A 25052-nucleotide genomic window follows, 5' to 3' on the forward strand; every position below is an offset into this window, starting at 1 on the left:
TCCTCCTGATTTATTAAGAGTTCACTGCGTGCAGGCCACTGTACTGTGGCTTATTGTTCAAGGAACAAAGGGAGCATTTAGAGATGATTTTTACCCTCCTGGAATTTACGCAATAAATGGAAGAAAGCAGAGTTATGCACACTCTAGTGGCTCCAACAGTAACTGTCGACTTTTTATTTGTCATCAGAGAAGCCTGGCAACAGAAAATTTTCTTTCTGGGTTTACGAGAACTGAGCTGAAGTGGGAAACGTTATTTGCTTTGACGAAACAATTTACTTTTGTGCAACATTAAGTTGTGTCAAACAAGCAAATAAAGGAAGAAGCTTAAAATTGCCTGCTTCTGATTTCACTTCATTGCTTCTCAGGCTCCAAGAGGAAAAAAAATGAAGATTTTGTGGCTGAGTATTTTTCTATTTTTACATAGTAACTCAGCCTGGGCGAAAGAGAAGCATTATTACATCGGAATTATTGAAACAACTTGGGACTATGCCTCTGACAATGAGAAGAAACTTATCTCAGTTGACACGTAAGTCACTATTTTTATTGCTTATAGACCAAATTTATAAACTATCAATTAAAAAATAAAGGCAATAAGATAAAATATTTTATTAATTTGTTGTAAATAGAAAGAGCAAAGTGTGGACTGGAAATCCAGGAAACTTTAATAAATCTCCTCTAAATTCCTGGGCATTTTTTGATGAGGGAGAAAGGCTGCCCTACTCCTTTCCCTTCGGTCCCAGGGGATCTGCGGGCGCTCCTTATTACCTCCTCTGGTTATTATTTTGTCTCTCATCAGGGTTGAGTCTTCTTGTCTGTTTATGCTGAGGATCCTTAATTTAAATAATGACAGTGTAAAATGTTATGTTTATCATACCATTTATTGATTACTAGTAGGTAAGAGTAAAATGTTTTTTGATCCTTTAAAACATCATTTATAGAAATCAAACACAATTTTAACAAATATAACTGTACCCAGTACTTGTTGGATGACTCCAGACAGTTAATTCAGTTTAATCGCTCTCAGCCTCAGCTTGCTAATCTGTAAAATGGAGATAAAGAATACCTCATAGGGTTCTTGGAAGAGTGGGTGCGTTTAAAGCTCTTAGTACAGTGCTTGGTCCATCACACATGTACAAAAAATGTGAGATATCTATTGTGATGGCCCCCCAAAAAACTCTGTGTAACTTAAACGTTTTCATGTTTTAGGTGAAAGCTCCCTTATTTCAAGCAATAATCACCATACAGAAAGGCAAGAGCGTAGTTCTCCTTGACATTTTTATAATGGAAGTTTATACTGAGGTCATCACTTTTAATAATGCTCATTAATTATTTATCACCACACTCAGTGTTCACTACTTCTAAAAATGTGTTTTAATGGTGATAAAGCACAAATGAACCCACTGACCATCAGCTGCTAAGATTATATCTTTAAAAATAGCTAAGCAAGTATGCCAATTTTCATAATCGTTGATTATGTTGACGGGTATATGCCATTCTCGTTCATTTTATGTATGTTTGAAATTTTTCACAGTAAAAAATAAATGCATTGCTGATAATATCTAATTGTTAAGTTATTAATTTAGTAATATACAATAAGAAAAGTTTCTGACCTAAAAATAACTGATTGTAAACAAAACTAATACACCTTGCAATAATTTTTTTAAAGCCTGGTTTTGAGGTAGAATTCTCTTCTTAGGAATATGACCTATTTTCATGACTTCACCAAGCTATTTTGTATGGTGGCAGTATTTTCCCTGATTAAATACAATGTAAATTATATGTGGTTTCTATAGGGAAACAAAACACTATACTCCATGCCCCCATCCACCATTCTTCTGCTCTTATTCATGATCAAAAATCAAATCAGCTTTACCGGACATAAACTAAGTGCAAGACATTGCCCCAAACATTCTTCAATAAAGAAGTCTGTAATTCCAGAAGTGAGAGAAGAGAGAGGGTGTTTATTAAGAATGGTTGGGGAGGGGAATTGGGGGACAGAGAATTCCTTTGGTTTTAAATGCTCTTGTGTCTTGTCTGGGCTTAGGGAGTTTGTACGGTTTGATAATCTGTGGTTTCAACAACAACCTAGAGTCATGCGAACTCTAAATGGCACTGCTCACTCTGCCGGTGATCTCTTTTTTTTTTAATATATCTGAACTGTGACTATTGAACACAGCTTTAGCAATTTCACCAATACTATACTAAATTTTTTGTAAAGATGAGTTTAGGTAGCAACTTGTTTCTCCCTTCTCTGTCTCTGATTACCAGCGTGTCCAGCAGTCTTAGTTTGTTCAGGCTGCTAGAGCAAAATATTACAGATTGGGTAGCTTACTAACAACAGAAATTTATTTTTCAGTTTTAGAGGCTGAGAAGTTCAAAATCAAGGTACCATCATGGTCATGTTCTAGTAAGAGCTCTCTTCCTGGTTCATAGCCTTTTCACTGTGTCCTCACATGGTGGAAGAAGCTATGAATCTCTCTGGAGCCTCTTTCAGAGGGCACTAATCCCATTTATGAGGGCTCCATTTTCATGACCTAAGCATATCCCAAAGGCCCCATCTCCTTATCCATCATATTAGAGGTGGTCTTAAAACTCCAGAACCCATACGTATGAAGAGCTAGCACTCTCATTGTCTATACTATATTCAATGGCACAGTTGGCTTTAAAATAGGGTGATGACTCAGCAAAGGAAACAGTCAACAAAACTAAAAGGTAACCTATGGAATGGGGGAAGATATTTGCAAATGTCTTATCAGATAAAGGGCTAGTATCCAAAATCTATAAAGGACTTATCAAACTCAACACCCAAAACACAAAAAATCCAGTCAAGAAATAGGCAGAAGACATAAACAGACATTTCTCCAGAGAAGACATGCAAATGGCCAACAGACACATGAAAAAATGCTCAACATCACTGATCATCAGGGAAATACAAATCAAAACCACAATGAGATATCACCTCACACCAGTCAGAATGGCTGAAACTAACAAGTCAGGAAACAACAGATGTTGGCGGGGATGCGGAGAAAGGGGAACCCTCCTACGCTGTTGGTGGGAATGCAAGCTGGTGCAGCCACTCTGGAAACAGTATGGAGGTTCCTCAGAAAGTTAAAAATAGAGCTACTGTATGACCCATCAATTGCCTTACTAGGTATTTATCCAAAGGATATAAACATAGTGATTTGAAGGGGGCACACGCACCCCAATGTTTCTGGCAGCCATGTCCACAATAGCCAAACTATGGAAAGAGCCCAGATGTCTACTGACAGATGAATGGAGAAAGAGGTGGTATTATATACAATGGAATACTACTGAGCCATCAAAAAGAATGAAACCTTGCCATATTGTATCTGAAGGTTGCCAGAGGGGTGGTTGGTGGTGGTAAGGGGTAACTGGATGATAGGCATTAAGAAGGGCACTTGATGTAATGAGCACTGGGTATTGTATGCAACTGATGAATCACTCAATTCTACCCCTGAAACTAAAAATATAGTATGTTAACTACATTGAATTTAAATAAATAAATAAATAAATAAATAAATAAATAAATAAATAAATAATAAAATAAAAATAGGGTGATGATCTGGGTGTGCCTAATCTAAACCAGAGAATTCCTAGGGGAAGAAGAGGAAGAAAAAGAGATTTGAGGTGATTCAACAAACTGCTGTTGACTCACATTTGGAAGAGGCCAATTGAGAAGGAATATGGGTGGCTGTGAGGAGGTGAGTAAGGTTCTCCACTTACAGCCAGCCAGGAAGTGGGGATTTCAATCCTACAACCACAGTGAACTGAATTCTGCCAAAAACCTGAATAAGTTTGGAAGTGGATTTCTCCAGCACTTCCAGATGAGTGCTCAGCCGCATCATCCGCACCTTGATGTCAGCCTTGTGATAACCTGAGCAGAGAAGCCAGTCACGCCGGGCCAGACTTCTGACCCACAGAGCTGTGAAATAATCAGTGGGTGTTGCTTGAAGCTGTTATGTGATAATTTGTTATTTGGCAATAGAAAACTAATGTTCTGTGTCTCCACTGATGAAGCCAAGAATCCAGAAACTTTTCCCATATATTACCCACATGTTAGTAATCATGTCTAAACATAAACCAAGACCACTCAAGTGCATTCTGAATTTATGGAAGGATGTAGCATTATTATTGTCTTACTAAGGCAGTATAAATTTTTTTAAAAATTCCACTACCATTAGAAACTCACTTCTGAGTGTGAATCTACCAGAAATTGTAAGAGTTGGCCACAGGATTCTAGAAGTTATTGGGGGTGGGTAAAAAAGAGGGATGTGATTACTGAGAGGGAGACAGTATCTATTGTAATGAGTTGAAAGGAGCATGTTACAATTGTCAACAGGAAGAACTACAATTAATATGAATTATCTGGTTCAAAGATCAACTATAATAGATTCTTTTGACTGAGTATCTGACTGTCAAACTTCCTGCAAACTGCCAGTAACCGACCCTTGTCCTCAAGCTGTGTTCTTGAAATTAAATAGACATCTTCTAATGACCCTTTGATATTCCTCTGGAGACAGAACATAATTAAATAGACCTCCTTTAGACTATCACATGATATGAAATATTTCCCAATTTGGTTAATTTTATTTCAAAAAAAAAGATAGGAAACATATTTCGCATATTGCTGTGTATATAAAAGGAATTCCAAATGTTAAAAACTCTGAATATATGTTATAACTTCAGTTCAATTATTTCAAAAGAAATTTTTGCCTCCCCCAAATCTCTGTGTACAAAGAGTGAATCCCGAGGCTGAGGCAATGCTCCTCCTGTATCAGGAGGTGATTAATACAGGGGAACTTCTGTGCAATGAAGGCATCCCACCAAAACTCACTGCATTTTATTGAAGTGGGATGGGACATGCCTCAAGTGTTTCAGAGTCACATTCAGAAAATAAAAATACACAGATTATTTGAGTGAAGCCTTAAAAATTTGAGGGCCAATGTAAAATGTGTATCAAGAGGGCATTTTAGAACATAGATTAGAATCTCGACTTAAATATCTCCAGGACAAACCTCCTACCACTAGGAGACACTGGAGAAAGTTTACGCTCAGACTTGGATGGGCCTGTGTAAGACTGAGTGCTGGGGTGACCAGAGAGGAATTCCATCTCCGCACTGCGAGCTGTGCTCTAACCGTGTGCCTGACTGAAATTGTACTCCCGTGAACCTCCACACAACAGTACCTTCTGGATGAATCTGCTTTTAATCTCAGTGGCCTTCAGTGCCTCAGAATTTTGCTGTTGTTAAAACATCTCCTGGGGTGCCTGGGTGGCTTAGTTGATTAAGTGTCTGCCTTTGGCTCAGGTCGTGATCCCAGGGTCCTGGGATCGAGCCCCGCATCAGGCTCCCTGCTCAGCGGGAAGCCTGCTTCTCCCTCTCCCACTCGCTCTGCTTGTGTTCCTTCTCTCGCTCTCTCTCTGTCAAATAAATAAATAAAAATCTTAATAAAAAACCTCCTTATTAGGACTCTTCCTGTTCATGTTAACGCTGCAGTGTTAGAGGAAGAATTCACCCCCCTGTCCGGCTGTTTTCCCATGCATTTTGATGTCCTTGAAGTCCCTCTGAGCCTTCCTGAATTCATTTTTCTATTTTATTCTAATGAAATGGAAACTCCAACACACAATTAGAAAATGAAAACAATCAGGAGAAATGAAGCAAAAGATGTCACTTCTTTGTGTTCTAACTTCCAGCTTGGCCCCCTTCCTATCAAAAGTGTTCATTTCTCAGTGAACAATCTGAGAATCCTGGAGTTCATGCAATCCGGGAAAAATGGCATCTTCGGTATATGGTGACAACGATGAGATACTCATTGTCAAAGTCCTCTGGTCAATCCAGGGCATGGTGTTCTGCTATTTGCAGCACCTGCTGCTGCTGCCCAAGCTCAGCCACCAGAACCACTGCTAAGCAGCTACGCTCACTGATTCCAGTACTCAGATTTAATCTGATGTCCTCATGCAACTATACCAACAGAGGTCTGGCCACTACCAGGCTAGGGTCTGGAAACAGAACCTGCCACCTTTCTGTCTCACTGTCCTAAGAAATCCCACTCCTTCTGGGATTAGGCAGCTCTCTTCCCCTTCACTTTGGAGTCTCCCATATTCAAGTTATCCATGGTCCAGCGCTGCCTGCCCCCAACAGAACACACCAACACACTGGGGTGTTTGTTAGTAACTACGGGTGCCTGAGCCCCAGCCTAGATGCACACCATCAGAATCAATGGGGCTGGGGCTCAGGAGTTTGTATTTCATCAAGGTCCTCAGTAGATTCCCATGCACATTAAAACTTAAGAAATATTAGGCTGCAAGCCTAGATTTTGGAAGAACTGGGCCTTTAAATTCTGCAGCAACATTAGTCCAGAGCTCCCAGAAAAGCCCTCCTCTTGTCTTGAAGAAAAGAAGGAAAAGTTTCTCTCACTCTTTTCAATGAGCTTACAGCTGAGGAAATAAGACGAAGTTTATTCTCCAGTCAGATCTTCCGGCTCCACGGGGACTGAGTAGAAACCGTAAGGCATCAAAGGTCACTGAGGGAAAAGCTGGCAAAACACACACACACACACACACACACACACACACACACACTCACAGGAAGAAATACAAACCTCAGATCATCAGCCTGAGCGTTAGCAGTTTTTTGTTCTACTGGAGGAGATCCCATTTGTGGTGGAGCTTGCCAAAGTCCAGGTTTTAAGTGGGTCCTCCAAATGGGCAGATGGTGTTACCCACAAATCGATCTCCCTGAGCTATTCAGAGCCTTCTGTTAAGGACTACATAAGAATCACTTTAAAAGTTTGAATACGAAACTCACTTCCTTCCTTTTCCTTTCTTGTCTTTCTTTCTCCTCTTCCCCCTGCTCCCCTGACCCAGTTATAATTTAATTTGCTCATATTTTTAGAAAAGTTTTGAGCAACTATGAATCAGCCACTAAGCAGAATGTAAACATTCAGTGTTCAAGTATTTTCAGTTGCAAAGGATTAAAAGAACATAAGGGTAATTTGAATCCAAAGGTAATTTTAAAACCCACATGTACTGCACGCATCAATTCCAATCTTGGTTTAGTGCTGCTAAAAGAAATACAAATGGTAAAATTAATTTAGCATCATTAATTTTATTTATATAGGAAAACAAAATATATGCACATGTTGAAGTCTCAAATATCCAGATTAGCTGCTTATAAACTCATTTTTTTCTAGTATTTGAAAGAGGTATACCATAAGTGAGTAATGTCTTAACAGCTTTATTTTAATATTTCACTTTAATTTTGTATTTTATTTCATAATACCTCTGGGTTTTAACATAAAAATCCTGCAGAAAAATACTCTGGTGGATCATAGGGGAAGAGAGGTAAAAATGAAACAAGACGAAATCAGAGAGGGAGGCAAACCATAAGAGACTCTTAGTCTCAGGAAACAAACTGAGGGTTGCTGGAGTGGTGGGGGGTGGGAGGGATGGGGTGGCTGGGTGATGGACACTGGGGAGAGTATGTGCTATGGTGAGCGCTGTGAATTGTGTAAGACTGATGAATCACAGACCTGTACCCCTGAAACAAATAATACATTATATATTAATAAAATATTATCAGACCACAGAAAATAATTAATTAATTAATCTCTAAAAAACCCCACAAAAACAAAAAAAGATAAATACTGTGGTACAATACACCATATTTTTATGGTGCCTTCACACATGATTCTCTACTACACACCTGATGTGGGACACCTCACTTAATTAAAATAGCAGGGTAAGTACCCGCTCACCTCTTCATTTTTTGGAAGCATCCGTACAACAGTAGGCAAACATTTAATGTGATGTGGTTATTAATCTCTCTTTAGTTACATGAGATGTTATAATTATAACGTTATCCCCCAAAATGATGGCTTCTGATAGAGTTGTCTTCTTTTCCTTTGCAGGGAACATCCCGATATCTATCTTCAAAATGGCCCAAATAGAATTGGAAGGGTCTATAAGAAGGCCCTTTACCTTCAGTACACAGACAAAACCTTTACGACAGTTATAGAAAAACCTGTCTGGCTGGGGTTTTTAGGCCCTGTTATCAAAGCTGAAACTGGAGATAAGGTTTATGTACACTTAAAAAACTTTGCTTCTAGGCCCTACACTTTTCATCCACATGGAATAACATACTATAAGGAACATGAGGGTAAGTTCAGCTCATATTCTAGCTGGAATTTCCTCTTAATTCTCAGTAGGAGTACTTTTTTAACTTCTAAGATTATGGCCTCCCTTCCTGGATAAGATCTATAACTTTGTCGTTTAGCTCTAAACGATTTTATTTATTAAGTATTCTGGTTCATCATAATAATGCTGAGTTTCTCTTGGTTGTGCTTGCTTGTGTGAAGTGTGAACGTGATGGGACTTCGGGGTAGACGGATGGAGTGAGTCAGGGGGAACTGGGACTTCCCTCCCAGCGCCCCCCACCGTGCCAGCCAAAGAGAAGGAGAGAACTAGGCAATGGGAATTAAGGCCTAGAAAAGGCAAACGTCCAGAGGGAGGAAACAGGACTTAAGATAAGGATCGTCTCACCTCTGAAGTTCTTACGTGTGAATATACCCTAGCCGCTGTCCCGTCCCATCCTAACTTAGGATACCCTGTCCCGGCTCAGGCAGTCTGGGTAGTCTCCTACATCAGCCAAATGGTACACATGGCTGCATGACCCCAGAGCCACAGCTGAGATACAATTAACCAAAAGGTCATTGGAATGTAGGACTTAGAAAACTTAAAGATGATACAGGAAGAACACAGATTAGGTTTGACGTCTCTGATTCATTTTTAGTATTTGATGACGGTAATGATAATGAAAAGAGGTGGTGTTTTGCTGTGGATAAGAGCAAGGGCTCTGAAAGTAATAGACCAAGTTTCAAGTGCAGCCTTGCCTTTCATTGGCTGCATGATCTTAGGCAAGTTACTTATATTCTCTGTGCTGCAGTGTCCTCACACATAAAAGAAGTACAATAATAGTACATAGTAATAGCTCAATGAATGTCAGGTATTATCATAAGCGAAAATGAGGAGGCCATGCTAATTGAAATTATAAGGATTAAGTCTAGAAATGAAGATTAAATCAGATTTTTTTAATTATTAGTTTTCTTTTTTAAGAGGTATTGCTTGAGAAGGTGATTGTTTTGACCATATATTTTTGTTTGTTCTTCTGAAACAAACAAATACCTTCATAGCATAGAAGTTGACTGCTGTCTTATTTCTTTTTTTACAATTTCATGTTATATTAGGGCATTACTCATTTTTAAGCTATGGTAGTTATACTGTGTTTCTGTTAAAAGAAAAAAGAGTTCTTATCCTCTAGAGGCACATATTCAAGTATTTATGAATGAAATGAGATGATGCTTTAGAATAATTCAATGGTGATGGAGATAAGAGTGGTGGGGGTAAGGATGAAACAGGATTGGCCTTGAGCTGATCATTGTTAAAGCTCAGGTGATGGGTACATGGAAGTTCATATTATTTTCTCAACTTTTACATGTTTTTGGAAATTTCCAAAATTAAAAGTACAAAATTTTAAAAAATCCATAGTTACTTCATGGGCAAAAATTTGATATCATATAAGATGTTTCAAATTATAAGAGAGAGTAGCCATTTTGCTCATGCTTCCATACCATGACCCCAGAGCAAAAGTTGTTCTTTAAATTGCAAACCAAAAGTCACTATTCTCTATTACTACTCCCTTAAGATTCAGTAAGTATAAAAAATAATAACTAAATTTTCTGTGAGGCTTCCAGACCCCCTAATCATTAGCCTCTCACTCCTTCATTCCTGTCTTTTCAAACAGTACATCACTACGTCCCCAAGGGGGCACATACTAGAAATTGACCAAATGTTTGCTGAAAAAATTAATAGACCATCTATTCTCTCATTTAAGTTCAAATACATTCACTTTGTAACTTTATCACATATTGCTTCCTAGGGGCCATCTATCCTGATAACACCACACATTTTTACAAAGCAGATGACAAAGTGTATACAGGCGAACAGTACACATACATATTGGATGCCAGCGAAGACCAAAGTCCTGGTGAGGAAGATAGCAATTGTGTGACCAGGATTTACCATTCCCACATTGATGCTCCAAAAGATATCGCTTCAGGACTCATTGGACCTTTAATAATCTGTAAAAAAGGTAAATTTTTTCATTGTTGATCTCAATGTATGACCAACAAGCAAGAGATGGGGCAGTTTGTTTTTTTTTTAATATAAGTCAAGTCTTCTGTGTTATGATTGAGTAGGTAAGGTTGAGAGGGAGTGAATCTAGAAAAAAGGAAAGAAAGAGCAGAGCAGGAAAAGAAGAAGGGATAAATGGAACAAGCATTCACACACATTGGTAAACTGCAAGAAACATGCTTTCCTGGAAGACAGTTTTGCTGTATCTAATTTCCAACAGTGGTGGTTGAAGAGCTGTGTGACTTTACTGAATGTGACTTCCTTAGCGGCACTCCGTGGTGATAGGTCTATAGTTATCTGTATTGTGTTGGTAAATATAAGATCACAGTATCTATTTCTAGCATCATGAAAAAGAAAACATAGCTCAAGAGCTTGAAATCTAATTCTTACTGGAATAATAATTTACCTGCAAAGACTTATTATCTCAGCTTATGGCTGTATGTACCAGAAGATATACACACAACTTTAGATTCCAACCTTCACATTTGCCAAAAAGTATCGAATAGTTATGTGGTCAGTGGACATCCAGATATATAAGGATCTCTAAGCCCAAGATACTGAACATAAAATTTCCTAGTATTTCCATGTCTGTAAAACAGAAGTGACTAATCCAGATTTGTGGTTTATAAGAAAAATAAATCTTTAAAGCTATAAATCACCTGCTAAAAATACACGCTAAAGATTAACTACTACTAAAATAGTAATTTTCACTTCAGATTCTCTGGATAATGAAAAAGAAAAAAATATTGACCAAGAATTTGTGGTGATGTTTTCTGTGGTGGATGAAAATCTCAGCTGGTACCTAGATGACAACATTAAAACCTATTGCTCTGAACCAGAGAAAGTTGACAAAGATGATGAAGACTTCCAGGAGAGTAACAGGATGTATTGTAAGATTATAGAAGATGTGTTAACTTTATCTTATTTTTCTTTATCCATTAAGTCTGCTAGGTTTATCCTTCACATAAATAAGTAGTGTGCTTCTTTATTTTTTTTTTAAGATTTTTACTTATTTACTTGTCAGAAAGAGAGACAGAGAGAGCACAACCAGGGGGAGTGGCAGGCAGAGAGAGAAGCAGGCTCCCCACTGAGCAAGCAACCTCATGTGGGACTCGATCCCAGGACCCTGAGATCATGACCTGATCTGAAGGCAGACGCTTAACCAACTAAGCCACCCAGGCATCCCTAAGTGATGTGTTTCTAGTCTGGCCTTGATAAGAAGGTATATTAAACATGCAACTTCATATTCAGCTAAACAGATCAAATCAAAACTCTGTGCCTGGTAAAACTGGATATACCAAATTGTTCCCAAACTAATAAGGAGAAAACACCATCAATTATGGTTTAATGTGTATGTATGTTATATTTATTTATACATTTGTTTATCCTCCAAACTCATTCCAAAAATTATTTGAGGCAGCCTAAAATTATTAAACTAAATGCTTAAAATTATACTTATATCATAAAGCATTGAACTGTATTTAGGAAAATAGTTCAAACCACTAGTTCTAAAAGGTATTTCTCTTACATTTTTCCTCTGCATCATTTTTTTCTATCTTTAATTCACTTTATTTCTTCTAGAAATGCTTTCTTTACTGCCTAGGCTTCTCCTCAATTCTTAATTGTGCCCCCAGACACAAAATAATGAGCTTAGTAAGGTTATCTATCACTCAGAATTTGCATAAGAAATCACATCTCTTAACACCAACTAGACCAGTAAGTATAGATTTTTGTTTGTGTTTAGCTTCTTCAAAATAATCTTTACTCAGAAATTGAGAATACAAAAATAACTACCAAAGCAGAAAAATAATTAATGAAATACAGTTTTTTTCCCCCTAACTTTTACTTATTTCTGGCTAGAAGGTCCTCTTTCTATACTTTAATCCTGCCTCTGTTATGCACTAATCAAAAATAGATGTTAGAAAAAGATCCTCAAACATCTAGTCTGGGTAGGTCTGGTTATACCTCTGTTGTATCAGGTGTATTCATGGTGCTTCCCAGAACCAATTTCCACCTTACTTCTAGGACCACTGAGTGTGAATAGTGATCCTAAGTTTCTTCAAAGGGTCTTAGATCATCCTGCTTTTGGACTTTTAGGGCTTTGTGGTTCTGGTACCAGTCTCTACTATCCTTCCCCTACATTTCTTCTTTCCTCCTTCACATCTCTTCTAATTTTGTCTTCCAACCCTTAAAAAAGAAAAAAAGAAAGCAAAAGCTTTCCTTGTGTTCTTATTACAAAGGTAATTCATAGTCATTGTAGAAAATTGGCAGAGTTCTGATAAGCAAAAAGAAAGCATTGAAATCATTCATATTGCCACTATCATCATGATACATGATTGATTACTAGATAACCTTCAGCCTTTAAAATTTATGTGTGTACATTTTGTATGTATGTATGTATGTATATATGCATATATATGCATGTATTTACAAATACACATACACATATACACATACTAATGTGTATAGCTTATAACAGAGAGAGAAAACAGGTTTCATCTTTAGTGTTGTGTTCATCTGCTAATGTTGTGTTGACAAAATTCCTGAGGCTGAATTCAGGTCTAAAATAAGAGTGCTGTGATTGATTAGCAATGTCTGATGTGGGTACAGAAGGGAAGAATAGCAGCAGGATGTATGCCAGGTATTTTCCATCCCAAAATCATTCAGTTTCTATAGAGGTGACTATTACTCTCCCAGGCACCAATGTCTGTGAGTCACGATCTCTGCTCTTGGCTTACAGCTGTGAATGGATACGCTTTTGGAAGTCTCCCAGGTCTCTCCATGTGTGCAGAGGACAAAGTCAGATGGTATCTTTTTGGTATGGGTAATGAAGTGGATGTGCACGCAGCTTTCTTCCACGGCCAAGTGTTGACTAATAAGAACTACCGGATTGATACAGTCAATCTCTTTCCTGCTACCCTATTCGAAGCTTTTATGGTGGCCCAGAATCCTGGAGAATGGATGCTTAGCTGTCAGAATCTAAACCACCTGAAAGGTAAGGCATTTTTACCTAAAATGAGCTGTCAGCTGAAATAAGCATCATGTCTCAGTTACACCACTAATGGGGTGATTATTGGTAATCAGGATATAAAAGTTAAATATCTTTAGAATAATCTGAGCCTTGAACTGGTAACTTAATTTCATTCCTATGACAGTATGCATCGTAATGTAATAAAAAAGACTGAAAGACTGGAATTTTATAAAGTAATGAAATCTGAAAACATATTAATTTTGGGAAAAGAACAACTGGTTCTGAATGTGTAGTCCTGTCCTAAAAGTATAGTTTTGTATATAACTTCTCAGCTTTGTAAAATACACAATATTGTAAACACCAGAAGATTTGCATGTGGTGTTGAAAAGTAGCTTTTTTTTTTTTTTTTTTACTTGGTTCCATCAGATATAACTAACTTTGTTCATGGAGTCTAGTTACTCCTTGGTTTAACTTGCTAAGTCCCTCCTCCATCTCTTCAATACAAGAACATTCTTAGTTCTTGAAAAAAATATTAGTTTGTAATATTGATCTCCTGAAGAAATTAACTTTAATCTGGGTCTTTTGGTATGTTAACTCTGACCTTCAAACATAACCTCACCTATTAAATATGACCTTGGCCTCAGAAGACCCAACACGCTGGGTGAATAACCATTTTGATTTTGTCTGAGAACAATAATTATGTATGCTCTTTCCATTCCTTCTCCTCTACTCCACCCTGCCCCTTAAAATATGGCCAAAGCCCTCTTCATTAATTATCTATTAATGTGTCTTTTTTTTCTCATCAGAAGACCTCCCAAGTGAAACTCCACAGAACTTGGTACCACATTTTTAGAAATACTAGTGTTTAATATCTCTTCTCTGTGCCATATAGAGAAGTTTTACTGCTTGAATTTTCTATCAGTAATTTATTTACAACTGTTTACTATAATTTGTAATATTGTTTTTCACTATTTCTTCAATTTCCATCTGTTATTTCACCAGCAATGTTTATGAGGCAATCAGAGGGAAAAACCATTGGCTGCATTAACTCATGTCTCCTTTCGTGTGGTTTTCAGCTGGTCTCCAAGCCTTTTTCCAGGTACAAGACTGTAACAAGCCTTCATCAGAGGACGATATCCGTGGGAAACATGTTAGACATTACTACATTGCTGCTGAGGAAATCATCTGGAACTATGCGCCTTCTGGAATAGACATCTTCACCAAAAAAAACTTAAGAGCACCTGGAAGGTAATTCAGAAAAAGGACTATTATTTCAAAATAAGACTCCTTAAAGAAAGAAAGAAAGAAAGAAAGAAAGAAAGAAAGAAAGAAAGGCCATAAAAGATGGATTCAGCAATTAACATTTTAATTGGTACCTGAAACTGAGTAACAATACTGCTAAATATTCATTAAGGTGTTTGGTATGAGTCCCAGTTTGAGAAATATGACTTTTGAGTTCATGAAAGAAAATGGTTTTAAAAATTATCAGAGGCTCAACAAATTCCTCAGAAAATACTGAAAACAACTAGACTGATCAATGCATTAGCTTTCCTTTCATGAAAACACAGCAATATACCTTGGCTAATTGAATTAAAAATAAAAAATAATTAATTAATTAAAGAGAAAAGAAAAGAAAATACAGCATTGTGCAATCCAGCAGCGTTAAGTACATTCACAAAGTTGTACCGTCATCCACACTATCCATTTCCAGAACTTTGTCATCATTCTGAATAGAAAGTCTGTATCCATTAAACAGTAGCTTTCCAATCCCTGATAACTTCTACTTTCTGTCTCCATGAATTTGCCTATTCTGGGCACTTAATACAAGGGACATAATGCAGTATTTGTCCTTTTTTGTCTGGCTTATTTCACTTAGCATCATGTTTTTACGGTTCATCCACTTCGTAGCATTCGTTCCTCTTTGAGGCTCAATAATATTCCATTTTATGCATTACCGTGTTTTATTTATCCACCCGTTGATGAAAATTTGGGTTGTTTCCACTTTTTGGCTATTGTGACTAATGCAACTCTGAACATGGAAGGACAAGTATTGTTTACATCCTTGCTTCCAATTCTTTTGTGTACATACCTAGGAATGGAATTGCTCAGTCATGTGACAATTGTATTTTTAATTTTTTGAGGAACAGCCTTACTTTTTTCCACAGTGGCTGTACCATTTTACATTCCCACCAGTAATGTACAAGGGTTCCAATTTCTCCGCATCCTTACCAATATTTATTTTCCATTTTTTTATAATAGGCATCTTATTGGGTGTGAAGTTGTATCTTATTGTGGTTTTGACCTGCATTTTCCTAATTAGTGATGTTGAGCATCTTTTCATGTTCTTGTTGGTGATTTGGCGAAATATCTGTTCAAGTCCTTATCCCATTGCTGAATTGGGTTGTTTGTTTTTGTTTCTGCTGGTGGTGGTTGTTAAAGTCTATGACTTCTTTATATATTCTGGATATTAACCTCTTATCAGATATATGGTTTGCAAATATTTTCTCCCATTCTATAGGTTTTCTTTTCACTCTCTTGATAGTGTCCTTTGATTCACAGAAACTACTCCTGTCCATGTCCAGTGCCTTCCAGAGCCTCCTAGCCATTCTTCCCTGCTCAGTCTTCCTTTCCTACTGTCCATCCTCCATAAAACACCCAAAGTAAGCTTTCTGAAAATGTTGATGAGATTATGCCACAGCCCTGCTTCAAATCTCTACTCAGACCTCACCTACTAAGAGAGCTATTTGCCACCCAGCTACTTGGAAAGGTCAGGTAACTGACTCAATGACACACAACTGCTCAGTAGCTGGGCCTGTGGTTTTCAGCTGGTCTCCAGGCCTTTTTCCGGGTACAAGACTGTAACAAGCCTTCATCAGAGGACGGTACCCGTGGGAAACCTGTTGGAATCACAGCTGGGTCTGTGAGTACTGAAGCAGAAATTTAAGTCCCAGTCTACACTGACGTCCAGATGCAATGACTCCAAAGCTGCATCTCAGCCCAGAAGGCTCTTGTAAATTGTAGATTTGCATTTCAAATTGCTTAAGAGACACCCCATTTGGATGAGGCCCTCTAAATCAGTATGTCCAAATCTGAACCTATGGTCTCCCCCCAGATAGCTGAGCTTCCTCCTCTCGGTGGATAGTATCACTATGCATCATCAGTCAAGCCCAAAACCTGAGTAACATCCCTGACTCCCCACTTCACCACTCCCTCCTTCCCTCCTTATCAGGTACTGCCTCATCGTATCCTAAATGTCTCCAACAGTTATCTACTTTTCCCCACCTGAGGGATGATCCTGAGTGCTCACATCTTTCAAAGCTTTCCTACTGCTCTGGGATGGAGCACTGAAACTTTAACTAGGTCCTGCTGCACGCCATCTCCCCAAGCCTCCTTCTCTCTCTTCTGCCTCTTTCTCTCTTGTTTGTCCTTCCCTGTACACTATGCTCCTGTCATATTTTGTAAAACGTGCTGTATTCACTCTTTCCTCCAAGCCTTCCATAGGGTATTTCCTCTTTGTAAACACCCTCTCCATTCTCCCCACCACATATACTTCATCTTTTTTAACTTGACTCTCCTCTAGATAATTTTGAAAAATCACTTTCTTTGGAAAGCCTTTGGGGCCTCTTCCCACCACTTCCTCCAAGCCCAGGAGAACTGCTCCATAATGCCCTGTGCTTATTGCATGTTATTATGTTGATCGGTTCATAGACTGTCTTCTCTGATTGGTGTAAAGTCCTTGTGGACAAGGATGGGTCCAGCTTGCTTATGGTTATGCCATCGACATGTAACAAGTTTCCTGGCAAAAAGCAGGTGTCCAATACATTCATCAATGGGAGAAGAGATGAATGGAATGACTTTGGCAAGTCAAATGCCTTTCTGAAATTTAATTTCTTCATTTGTAAAATGGGGAGAATAATGCCAACTTTGTTGCCTTATCATGTGAGTTTCAGATAACAAATGAAAGCTCCTAAGTACCTGACTGGTGCTGATATGCAATAAACAGTAGTTACTGTATTTTTAAACATTTCATAATTTGTTAAAAAGATTCTATTGTAGAACAATTAATAACTATCAGGAGTTGACATGGGCCATCTTACAATTTTTCACTTCACTTGAAAAGGTGAAACCTCCATACCATGATACCCCACTCATTAATTGAACATCCTTCTATGACGTGCCTAATACCATCTGCTTCCATTTGAATATTTGGCAAATCATAAATAAGAATTACCTTTGAGCACTGGCCATAATTTTGCTCTTAAATTTGTCCTATGTGAATGCCTGCTTTCTGTTCTGCTTTCAACTCCAGTGATAAACCCTTTTTCTTTTGGCAGTGCTTCAGAGGTATTTTTTGAACAGGGTTCTACAAGAATTGGAGGATCTTATAAAAAGCTGGTTTATCGTGAATACACAGATGCTTCCTTCACAAATCAAAAGAAGAGAGGCCCTGAAGAGGAACATCTTGGCCTCCTGGGTAAGTCCATGCAGAATATTTGTGACTGTTGTACCCTTGTCCTGTACTCTTTCTGTCTCAGAAAGAACAGAAACTTCAGGACCCGCAGTATGATTTCGACATAGAAACTAGGGACGTGGAAGGTCATTCAATAACTAAAGGTAGCAGCTAATTAATTTTCCAGTGTAAATTACCAATATTAAATCTTCATCACTGAAAACTCTGCTGACTTCAAATGATGTTTTTTTTTTTTTCTTCAAGAGGTAAGGAGAGGGGCGCCTGGGTGGCTCAGTCGATTAACATCCGCCTTCGGCTCAGGTCATGATCCCAGGGTCCTGGGATCGAGCCCCACATCGGGCTCCCTGCTCAGTGGGGAGTCTCCTTCTCCCTCTCCTCCTCACTCTTGCTCTCTGTTGCGATTTCTGTCTCTCTCTCTCAAATAAATAAATAAAATCTTTAAAAAAAAAAGAGGTAAGGAGAATTGTGTTTATGGCTTGGTTTAAATAGACAGCAGAGGTGTTAGCCTCTATTCTTAGCTGAATTACATTCCCCTGGAAATAAAATCCAGGCTACTAATGAAGAAGGCTGGGTCAATCTTAGAGCCTTGTGCACAGCCCAGAGACCTGTTCTCACTCAGACCTTCAGACAGAATATAGTGGGTGAGCACACAGAGTCTGGCTTCAGACTAGCCTCACTCCTCACCTATTAGCTGTGTGACCTCTGAGTACTTAGTTTGCTATGCCTGTTCTCTTTCTGTAAAACGGGAACAATAATAACAATAACAGTCCTGGGGCACCTGGGAGGCTCAGTCAGTTAAGCGTCTGACTCTTGGTTTCGGCTCGGGTCATGATCTCAGGGCTGTGGAATCCAGCCCTGCATTGGGCTCCGTGCTCAGCGGGGAGTCTGCTTCTCTTTCTTTCTCCCTCTGCTCCCCTGCCACGCGTTCTCTCTCTCTCTTTCTCTCTCTCATATAAATAAATAAATCTTTAAAAAAATAACAATAACAGTCCTTAACTCATAAAGATGCTGTAAGGATTAAAGGAGTTAATACACATAAACACTCAGAAAAGCACATGAGAAGCTCTCAATAAATATCATTTTATATATTCCATAAAATATGTACTATATATCTATGTTTCTATTCTATATTTGGTAACAATATTGATTTTTGTGACGGAAAATCCACAAAAATGTTACTCTTCACATCCAAGACCATTTAACTTACCCTCTTTGGGTGCTCAAGGTTTAACTAGCAGCCCCCTGACTCCTGGGACAAATATCACACTTCTGGCCAACAGAAGGCTAGGGTAAGGAGAGTATAGACGCTGGATAGTTTCTTGTCAATGTATAAAGCTGGTGAACCGACTGGGATCAAAATGCTAACAAATTTCCTTAACCTGAAGTTAAATCAAAAAGCCCTTCTTATCTCTTTCCAGCTTTGCCACGTCAAGTTGATACCAGACTTCAAAAAAAAAAAAAGATGTTCCATTTGCCATAAATAAGATGTTGCTTCCAGCAGTTTCTGCCAAAGGACAAGCCAAACAACTGTCTTATGTATTCTGTATGTCATATACCAAGGAAGACTAACAATGCTCTCTTTGTCCCTAGGTCCTGTCATTTGGGCAGAGGTAGGAGATACGATCAGAGTCACTTTCCATAACAGAGGAGCATATCCCCTCAGCATTGAGCCAACTGGGGTGAGGGTCAGTAAGAACAACGAGGGCACATACTATACCTCAGTTCACAACCCCCTGAGTGGAAGTGAGTACCACCTTCTGTAACCACACAACATTTAAGAATCCACTGTGCTGGTCAGCCAGGGAAAACTGCCCTGCAAAAACTGAAGGCGGGAACTTCCAAGGAAACCGCTCGTATATCATTCTTAGACATCACACCAGGAAGCAAGGACACATCTTCTCCTTCCATTTCCAACTGGTGTATGGAATTTTGTCCTGCCTTAATTGGATGATCTTTGACAATGCTGGTAGTAACTTATTGGGATTATATCAATTATACATTTCTGGAGTACGATTTGGGTGACTTTTAGATTTGAAAAATGTTCTTGCAATTACAAGATTAGATGCTCATTTTAGAATATTGGAAAAATATAAAAAGGTACAGCCAAAAATATTATCTACGGTTCTATAGATAACCCCTATTATATTCTTATATAACCCCCCACTCTTCCATCTGTGTACATGTAATATATATTTTGAATGTAGTTGAGAGCATAGTATATACTACTGGTCATTGTGTTTTTGTACTGAGTTTGCTTCCTTAGCATTATAAGCATTTTAATATAACTTTAATAACACAAATATTCCATTTTATGCATGCATTTGGGTACTTTTATATGTCAGGGTGACCGACGAAGATGAGTGCCTTTGCCACTTCTTGCAGCGTGACTGTGGGCAAGTTATTCACTCTTTCTGGTCTCAGTTTCCCCAAGTATAAAATCAGGATATTTGAACAGGATCATGTGCAGTTTCCTTCTAGTTCTGCAGTTATTTTCAATTCAGTTGTGTTCAATAGAAAATGTATGGATTACCCCCTCTTTTCAGGTGTTGTTCTAGCAAAGGAAATATAGAGACAATGCTTGCTTCAGGAAGGTTACGTTCTATTTGTGGGGAAATACACATAATCTAACATGAAAAGTGCTGGGGACATCATCAGGGACTGTGAGAGCAGCCCTGTCTTAGTCTGTTTGGGCTGCTGTAACCCACAGACTGGGTGTCTTATAAACAACAGAAATTTATTTCTCACAGTTTTGGAAACTGAAAGTCCAATATCAGAGGGCCAGCATGGTTGGATGAGGACGCTTTTCTGGGTCTCAGACTTCTTGCTGTGTTCTCACATGATAGCAGGGGTTAGGGAGCTTTGTGGGATCTCTCTTGTAAGGGCCCTAATCCCATTTAGGGGAGCCCCAGTCTCATGGTTTAATCACCCCCCAAAGACCCCACCTTCTAAGACTATCTCATTGGGCATTAGGATTCCAGTATGTGAATTCTAGGAGGACACAAACATTTGGACCATAGCAGGCACCAACCACAGACTGGTTAAGAGGAGGCTTCCTGAAGGAAATCACACCCATCCGTGACCTGACACAGGAGCACAAGGGGATGTCATTCAAGTAGGGTTTCATTCTAATTCATAAAAAGGAACTGAGAAATGGGTTGTCTCAGACGAAACTCAGTCCACTTGGTGGCTCAACTGACCACATTAGAAAGCATACTTAACCTCTCCAATGTGACATTTCTCACAGGTGTGCCTTCTCCTTCAGCTTCACACGTAGCACCCAAACAAACATTCACCTACGAATGGACTGTCCCCGAAGAAGTGGGACCCACTTACAAAGATCCTGTCTGTCTATCTAAGATGTATTATTCTGCTGTGGATCCCACCAAAGATATATTCACTGGGCTTATCGGGCCAATGAAAATATGCAAGAAAGGAAGTTTACATGCAAATGGGAGACTGGTGAGTCCAATGAGGGAAAATATAAATGATTTCCTGATCCCTTTGAATTATCATTATTATAAGGAAAATTCTGGGTTTTGAGACAGTGAGGATTTAACACCCATACTGTTTATTACAAATTTTTCTCCAGCTCATAAGAGCTCTACTATGCAGAGGTTCTCTGGCTAACATGATTATTTCAAGATGAGTTGGAACAGAGTTTCCTTGAAACCCAAGGTCTTTTATGATACATTTAGACTTCAACACACAAATAAAAAATAATCGGTCCCTCAACATTCACTAAGGAAAGTATTGTTTAAAGCATTTTTAGAAAGGAGGAAATGACCATTTGACTAGAAAAGAGAAATACTTAACTCCATCAAGTTTTTATCTCTAAGTATTGTAATATGGGCCTTTAAAAGATAAGGGCTCTTTAAAAAAATGCCTTCAATATAATTATCATACCTTAGAATCATCATCATAATAATGTTAGTATCATCAATTTTTAATCAAATTTTATCATCACATTTCCAATTAATGTTTCCCTTTTCCCAGCTGCCTCTTAATTGTTTCAAGTTTGTTGTTTGAATCAGTACCCAAAAAATGACACTCATTGCAACCAGTTGTTGTGTTTCTCAAGGTTATTTCCTTGCGTTTTTCTGTCTCAAGGGTCATCTATCCTATGGAAGTTTCCCACACCTGGATTTACTGTTCGTATTCCTGGGGTGTCATTCAGCAAGAAAGTTTCTTCCTCTTTCTCTCAATTTCCTATAAATCAGTAGCTATATCTATAGGTCTGATCAAATTCAGGTTAGATTCTTTTTTTCAATACTACTTCATGTGTAGTACTGGGTACTTCTATCAGAGAATATATACTATATAGTTGGGAATGTTGTCAGCCCCTGAGAACCATTTCCCAGATTCATAAACTAATCAGGGATTGCACAATGGTAACATCCTGATCTCATCATTCTTCTTTATTTATTAGCCAGTATACTTCCTTAAACAGAAACTTCCCTTAATGGATTATTTGGTTAGCCTGAGGTACATATTCTATAAGAAAGGAATGACAAATGCTTGATTCTTTCCCTTTATTTACAAGTTTTCAAAGTAATAGTTCTCTAACATACTTCAAAGATTCTTAATAATTTATTTTTTTGTTAAGTGCTATTGTGACCTCATGGATTTAAGAATATTTGGTGTGTTTGAATTCATTGACATTATCCCTATTGATGCCCCAAATATCTTACCTATTTTTTGCTACTAAGAGGATTTGTTCAGGTTGATTCCTTCATTTTTACATGAACTTGATAGTCTTTGAAGCTTCCTTGACTTTTGGTATAAAAAGCTATTTTAAGTTCATATTACACACTTTTTGAGCCAGACCTGAAATCAGCCATTTCTCCCAAGAAGCCCTAGTTCTTTTCAGGAAGAAATTATTTTTAGAACAACAATCTGGGCACTATGGGTACTCACTCATTTCTATTGGCTTCATCATTGTTTCTAGGCCTTTTCAATGGACAGAACTGGAGAAGGAAATTTTTTAAGATAAAATTAATCATGAGTTCATACTGATACCTTCCATTCAAAGGCAGGTCTAAGGATTCTTATTGTTTTTTACTTAACTTTATTAATCTTACATCTGTATCTCCCTTCAGCTACACTGAAAAATCTTAGTTCTCAATGATACCAACATAAACATTCACTCAATTCATCACACAACATACATACAACAGCCTCAGAATCACAATTACAACACTACAGCCAGCAATATAATTACTGAAAACAATTTAAGATTTGTTGGCAGCCCTTTTTGTCCTTAGAATAGATCCCACTAGGGATGTTCAGTCAAATTACAAAGTTAAAGTCACTGGGAATAGTTCCTCTCTGTGTAGTTTTGCCACCCACCAGATACACAGGTTTATTTAATTAATTTTATTTCTATTTCTTTTAGGGATTGCCTTTAAAATTGTAATATTATTTTATAATAATGTAAAATATTTACCTGGCTCCAACATCAAATCTACAAAAAGAGGCATATTCAAAGAAGTCTAGCTCCTATCCTTTCTCCCCTGTCACCTATTCCCTTACTACCAGCACCTTTCATTTTTAGCTTTACAGTTTATTTTTAATTTTTTTCATTATTATTTTTGTCAACTTAATTTTTCTGAGCACTTTAAGGTTAACAGCAAAATTAAGAAGAAAGTAGAGATTTCCCATATATCCCCTACCCCCCACCCCCCCACCCCCCTCCACCCCCCACCCCCGCTCCACCCAGCCTCTCCCAATATCAACATTTCCAACAGAGGGGTGCATGTGTTACAACTGATGAATCTACAATGACAGATTGTTATCATCCAAAGTCCATAGTTTACACTAGGGTTCACTCTTGGTGTTTACATTCTATGGGTATAGACAAATGTATAATGAAAGTATCCACCATTATGGTATCATATAGAATATTTTCACTGCCCTAAAAATCCTGTGTTCCACCGGTTTATCCCCTACTCCCCTAACCCCCGGTAACCACTGGTCTTTTTAATGTTTTATAGTTTTGCCTTTTTTCCAGAATGTTTTATAGTTAGAATCATACAGTATGTAACCTTTTCAGACTGGCCTCTTTCACTTGGTAATACACATTTAAGTTTCCTCCAAGTCTTTTCACAGCTCAATAGTTCATTCTTTTTTAGTGCTGAATCATGTTCCATTGTCTGAATGTACCAATTGCTTATCCATTCACCTACTGGAGAACATCTTGGTTACTTCCAAGTTTTGGCAGTTATGCATAAAGCTGCCATAAGTACCCACGTGCAGAGTTTTGTGTAGACATAAGTTTTCAGCCCCTTTGGGTAAATACCAAGGAGACCAATTGCTAGACTGTATGGTAAAAGTGTATTTCATTTGTAAGAGAACACCAAACTGTCTTCCAAAATGGCTATACCATTTTGTATTCCCATTAGAAATGAACAGGAGGTCCTGTTGTTCCACATCTTTGCCAGCATCTGGTGTGGTCAGTGTTCCAGATTTTGGTCATTCCGATTGGTGTGTAGTGGTACCCCACGGTTGTTTTAATGTGCATTTCCCTAATGATATATGAAGTGGAACATCTTTTCATATGCTTGTTTTCCATCTGTGTATCTTCTTTGGTGAGGTGTCTGCTAAGATCTTTGCCTATAGGTTAATTGTGTTGTTTGTTTTCTTAATGTTGAGTTTAAAAGTTCTTTAGTATTTTATTTTTTTTTTAAGATTCTATTTATTTATTAATGAGAGACAGAGAGAGAGGGAGGCAGAGGGAGAAGCAGGCTCCCAAGGAGCAGGGAGCCTGATGCGGCACTCGATCCCAGGACCCTGGGATCATGACCTGAGCTGAAGGCAAGACGCTTAAACATCTGAGCCACCCAGGCGCCCAGTTCTTTAGTATTTTAGATAACAGTTCTTTATCAGATGTCTTTTGCAAATATTCTCTCCCATTCTGTGGATTGTCTTCTCACTTCTCTGGACATTATCTTCTATGGAGCATAAACTGTAATTTTAATGAAATCCAGCTTATCAATTATTTCTTTTATAGGTTGTGTCTTTGGTGTGTATCTAAAAAGTTATCGCCAAGGTCATCTGGATTTTTCTTATGTTATCTTTTAGGAGCTTTATTTATTTTACGTTTATTTTATTTATTTTACATTTAGGTTTGTGATCCATTTTGAGTTAATTTTTGTGAAGAGTGTAAAATCTGTGTCTAGATTCATTTTTTTGCATGTAAACATCCAGTTGTTATGTCACCATTTGTTGAAAAGACTATCTTTGTTCCACTGTATTGCCTTTGCTCCTTTGTCAGAGATCAGTTGACTTAATTCATGTGAATCTACTTCTGGTCTCTCGATTCTTCCCATTGATCTATTGGTGTCTTCTTTTGCCAATGCCATAGTGTCTTGATTGCTGTAGTGTTGTAGTAATTTTTGAAGTTG

The 25052-nt window shown here is 38.1% G+C and overlaps 1 protein-coding gene across 4 annotated transcripts in view; it reads left to right on the top strand.

Moving 5' to 3' along the window:
• The first annotated feature begins 219 nt into the window (after window positions 1-219).
• Window positions 220-25052, top strand: part of LOC114208972 (ceruloplasmin) — a 57834-nt gene continuing 33001 nt past the window's right edge. For 2 of the 4 annotated variants that reach the window (XR_003609202.2, XM_028103031.2), the window contains exons 1-9: window positions 220-526; window positions 7930-8177; window positions 9957-10169; window positions 10927-11100; window positions 12951-13205; window positions 14258-14429; window positions 17516-17655; window positions 19243-19395; window positions 20897-21111. Coding sequence is in view for 3 of the 4 variants with exons in the window: in XM_028103031.2 (XP_027958832.1) it covers window positions 384-526; window positions 7930-8177; window positions 9957-10169; window positions 10927-11100; window positions 12951-13205; window positions 14258-14429; window positions 17516-17655; window positions 19243-19395; window positions 20897-21111 (1713 nt within the window). In the remaining variant the exon portion in view is untranslated. The remainder of the gene's footprint in view (window positions 527-7929; window positions 8178-9956; window positions 10170-10926; window positions 11101-12950; window positions 13206-14257; window positions 14430-17515; window positions 17656-19242; window positions 19396-20896; window positions 21112-25052) is intronic. The other 2 variants (XM_028103034.2, XM_028103032.2) reach the window with 2 other exon arrangements.

This window comes from Eumetopias jubatus, unplaced genomic scaffold, assembly GCF_037043125.1.
Source record: "Eumetopias jubatus isolate StellerSeaLion01/CBP00866 unplaced genomic scaffold, mEumJub1_p1.0 scaffold_1, whole genome shotgun sequence".
In the NCBI taxonomy this organism is placed as follows: domain Eukaryota; kingdom Metazoa; phylum Chordata; class Mammalia; order Carnivora; family Otariidae; genus Eumetopias; species Eumetopias jubatus.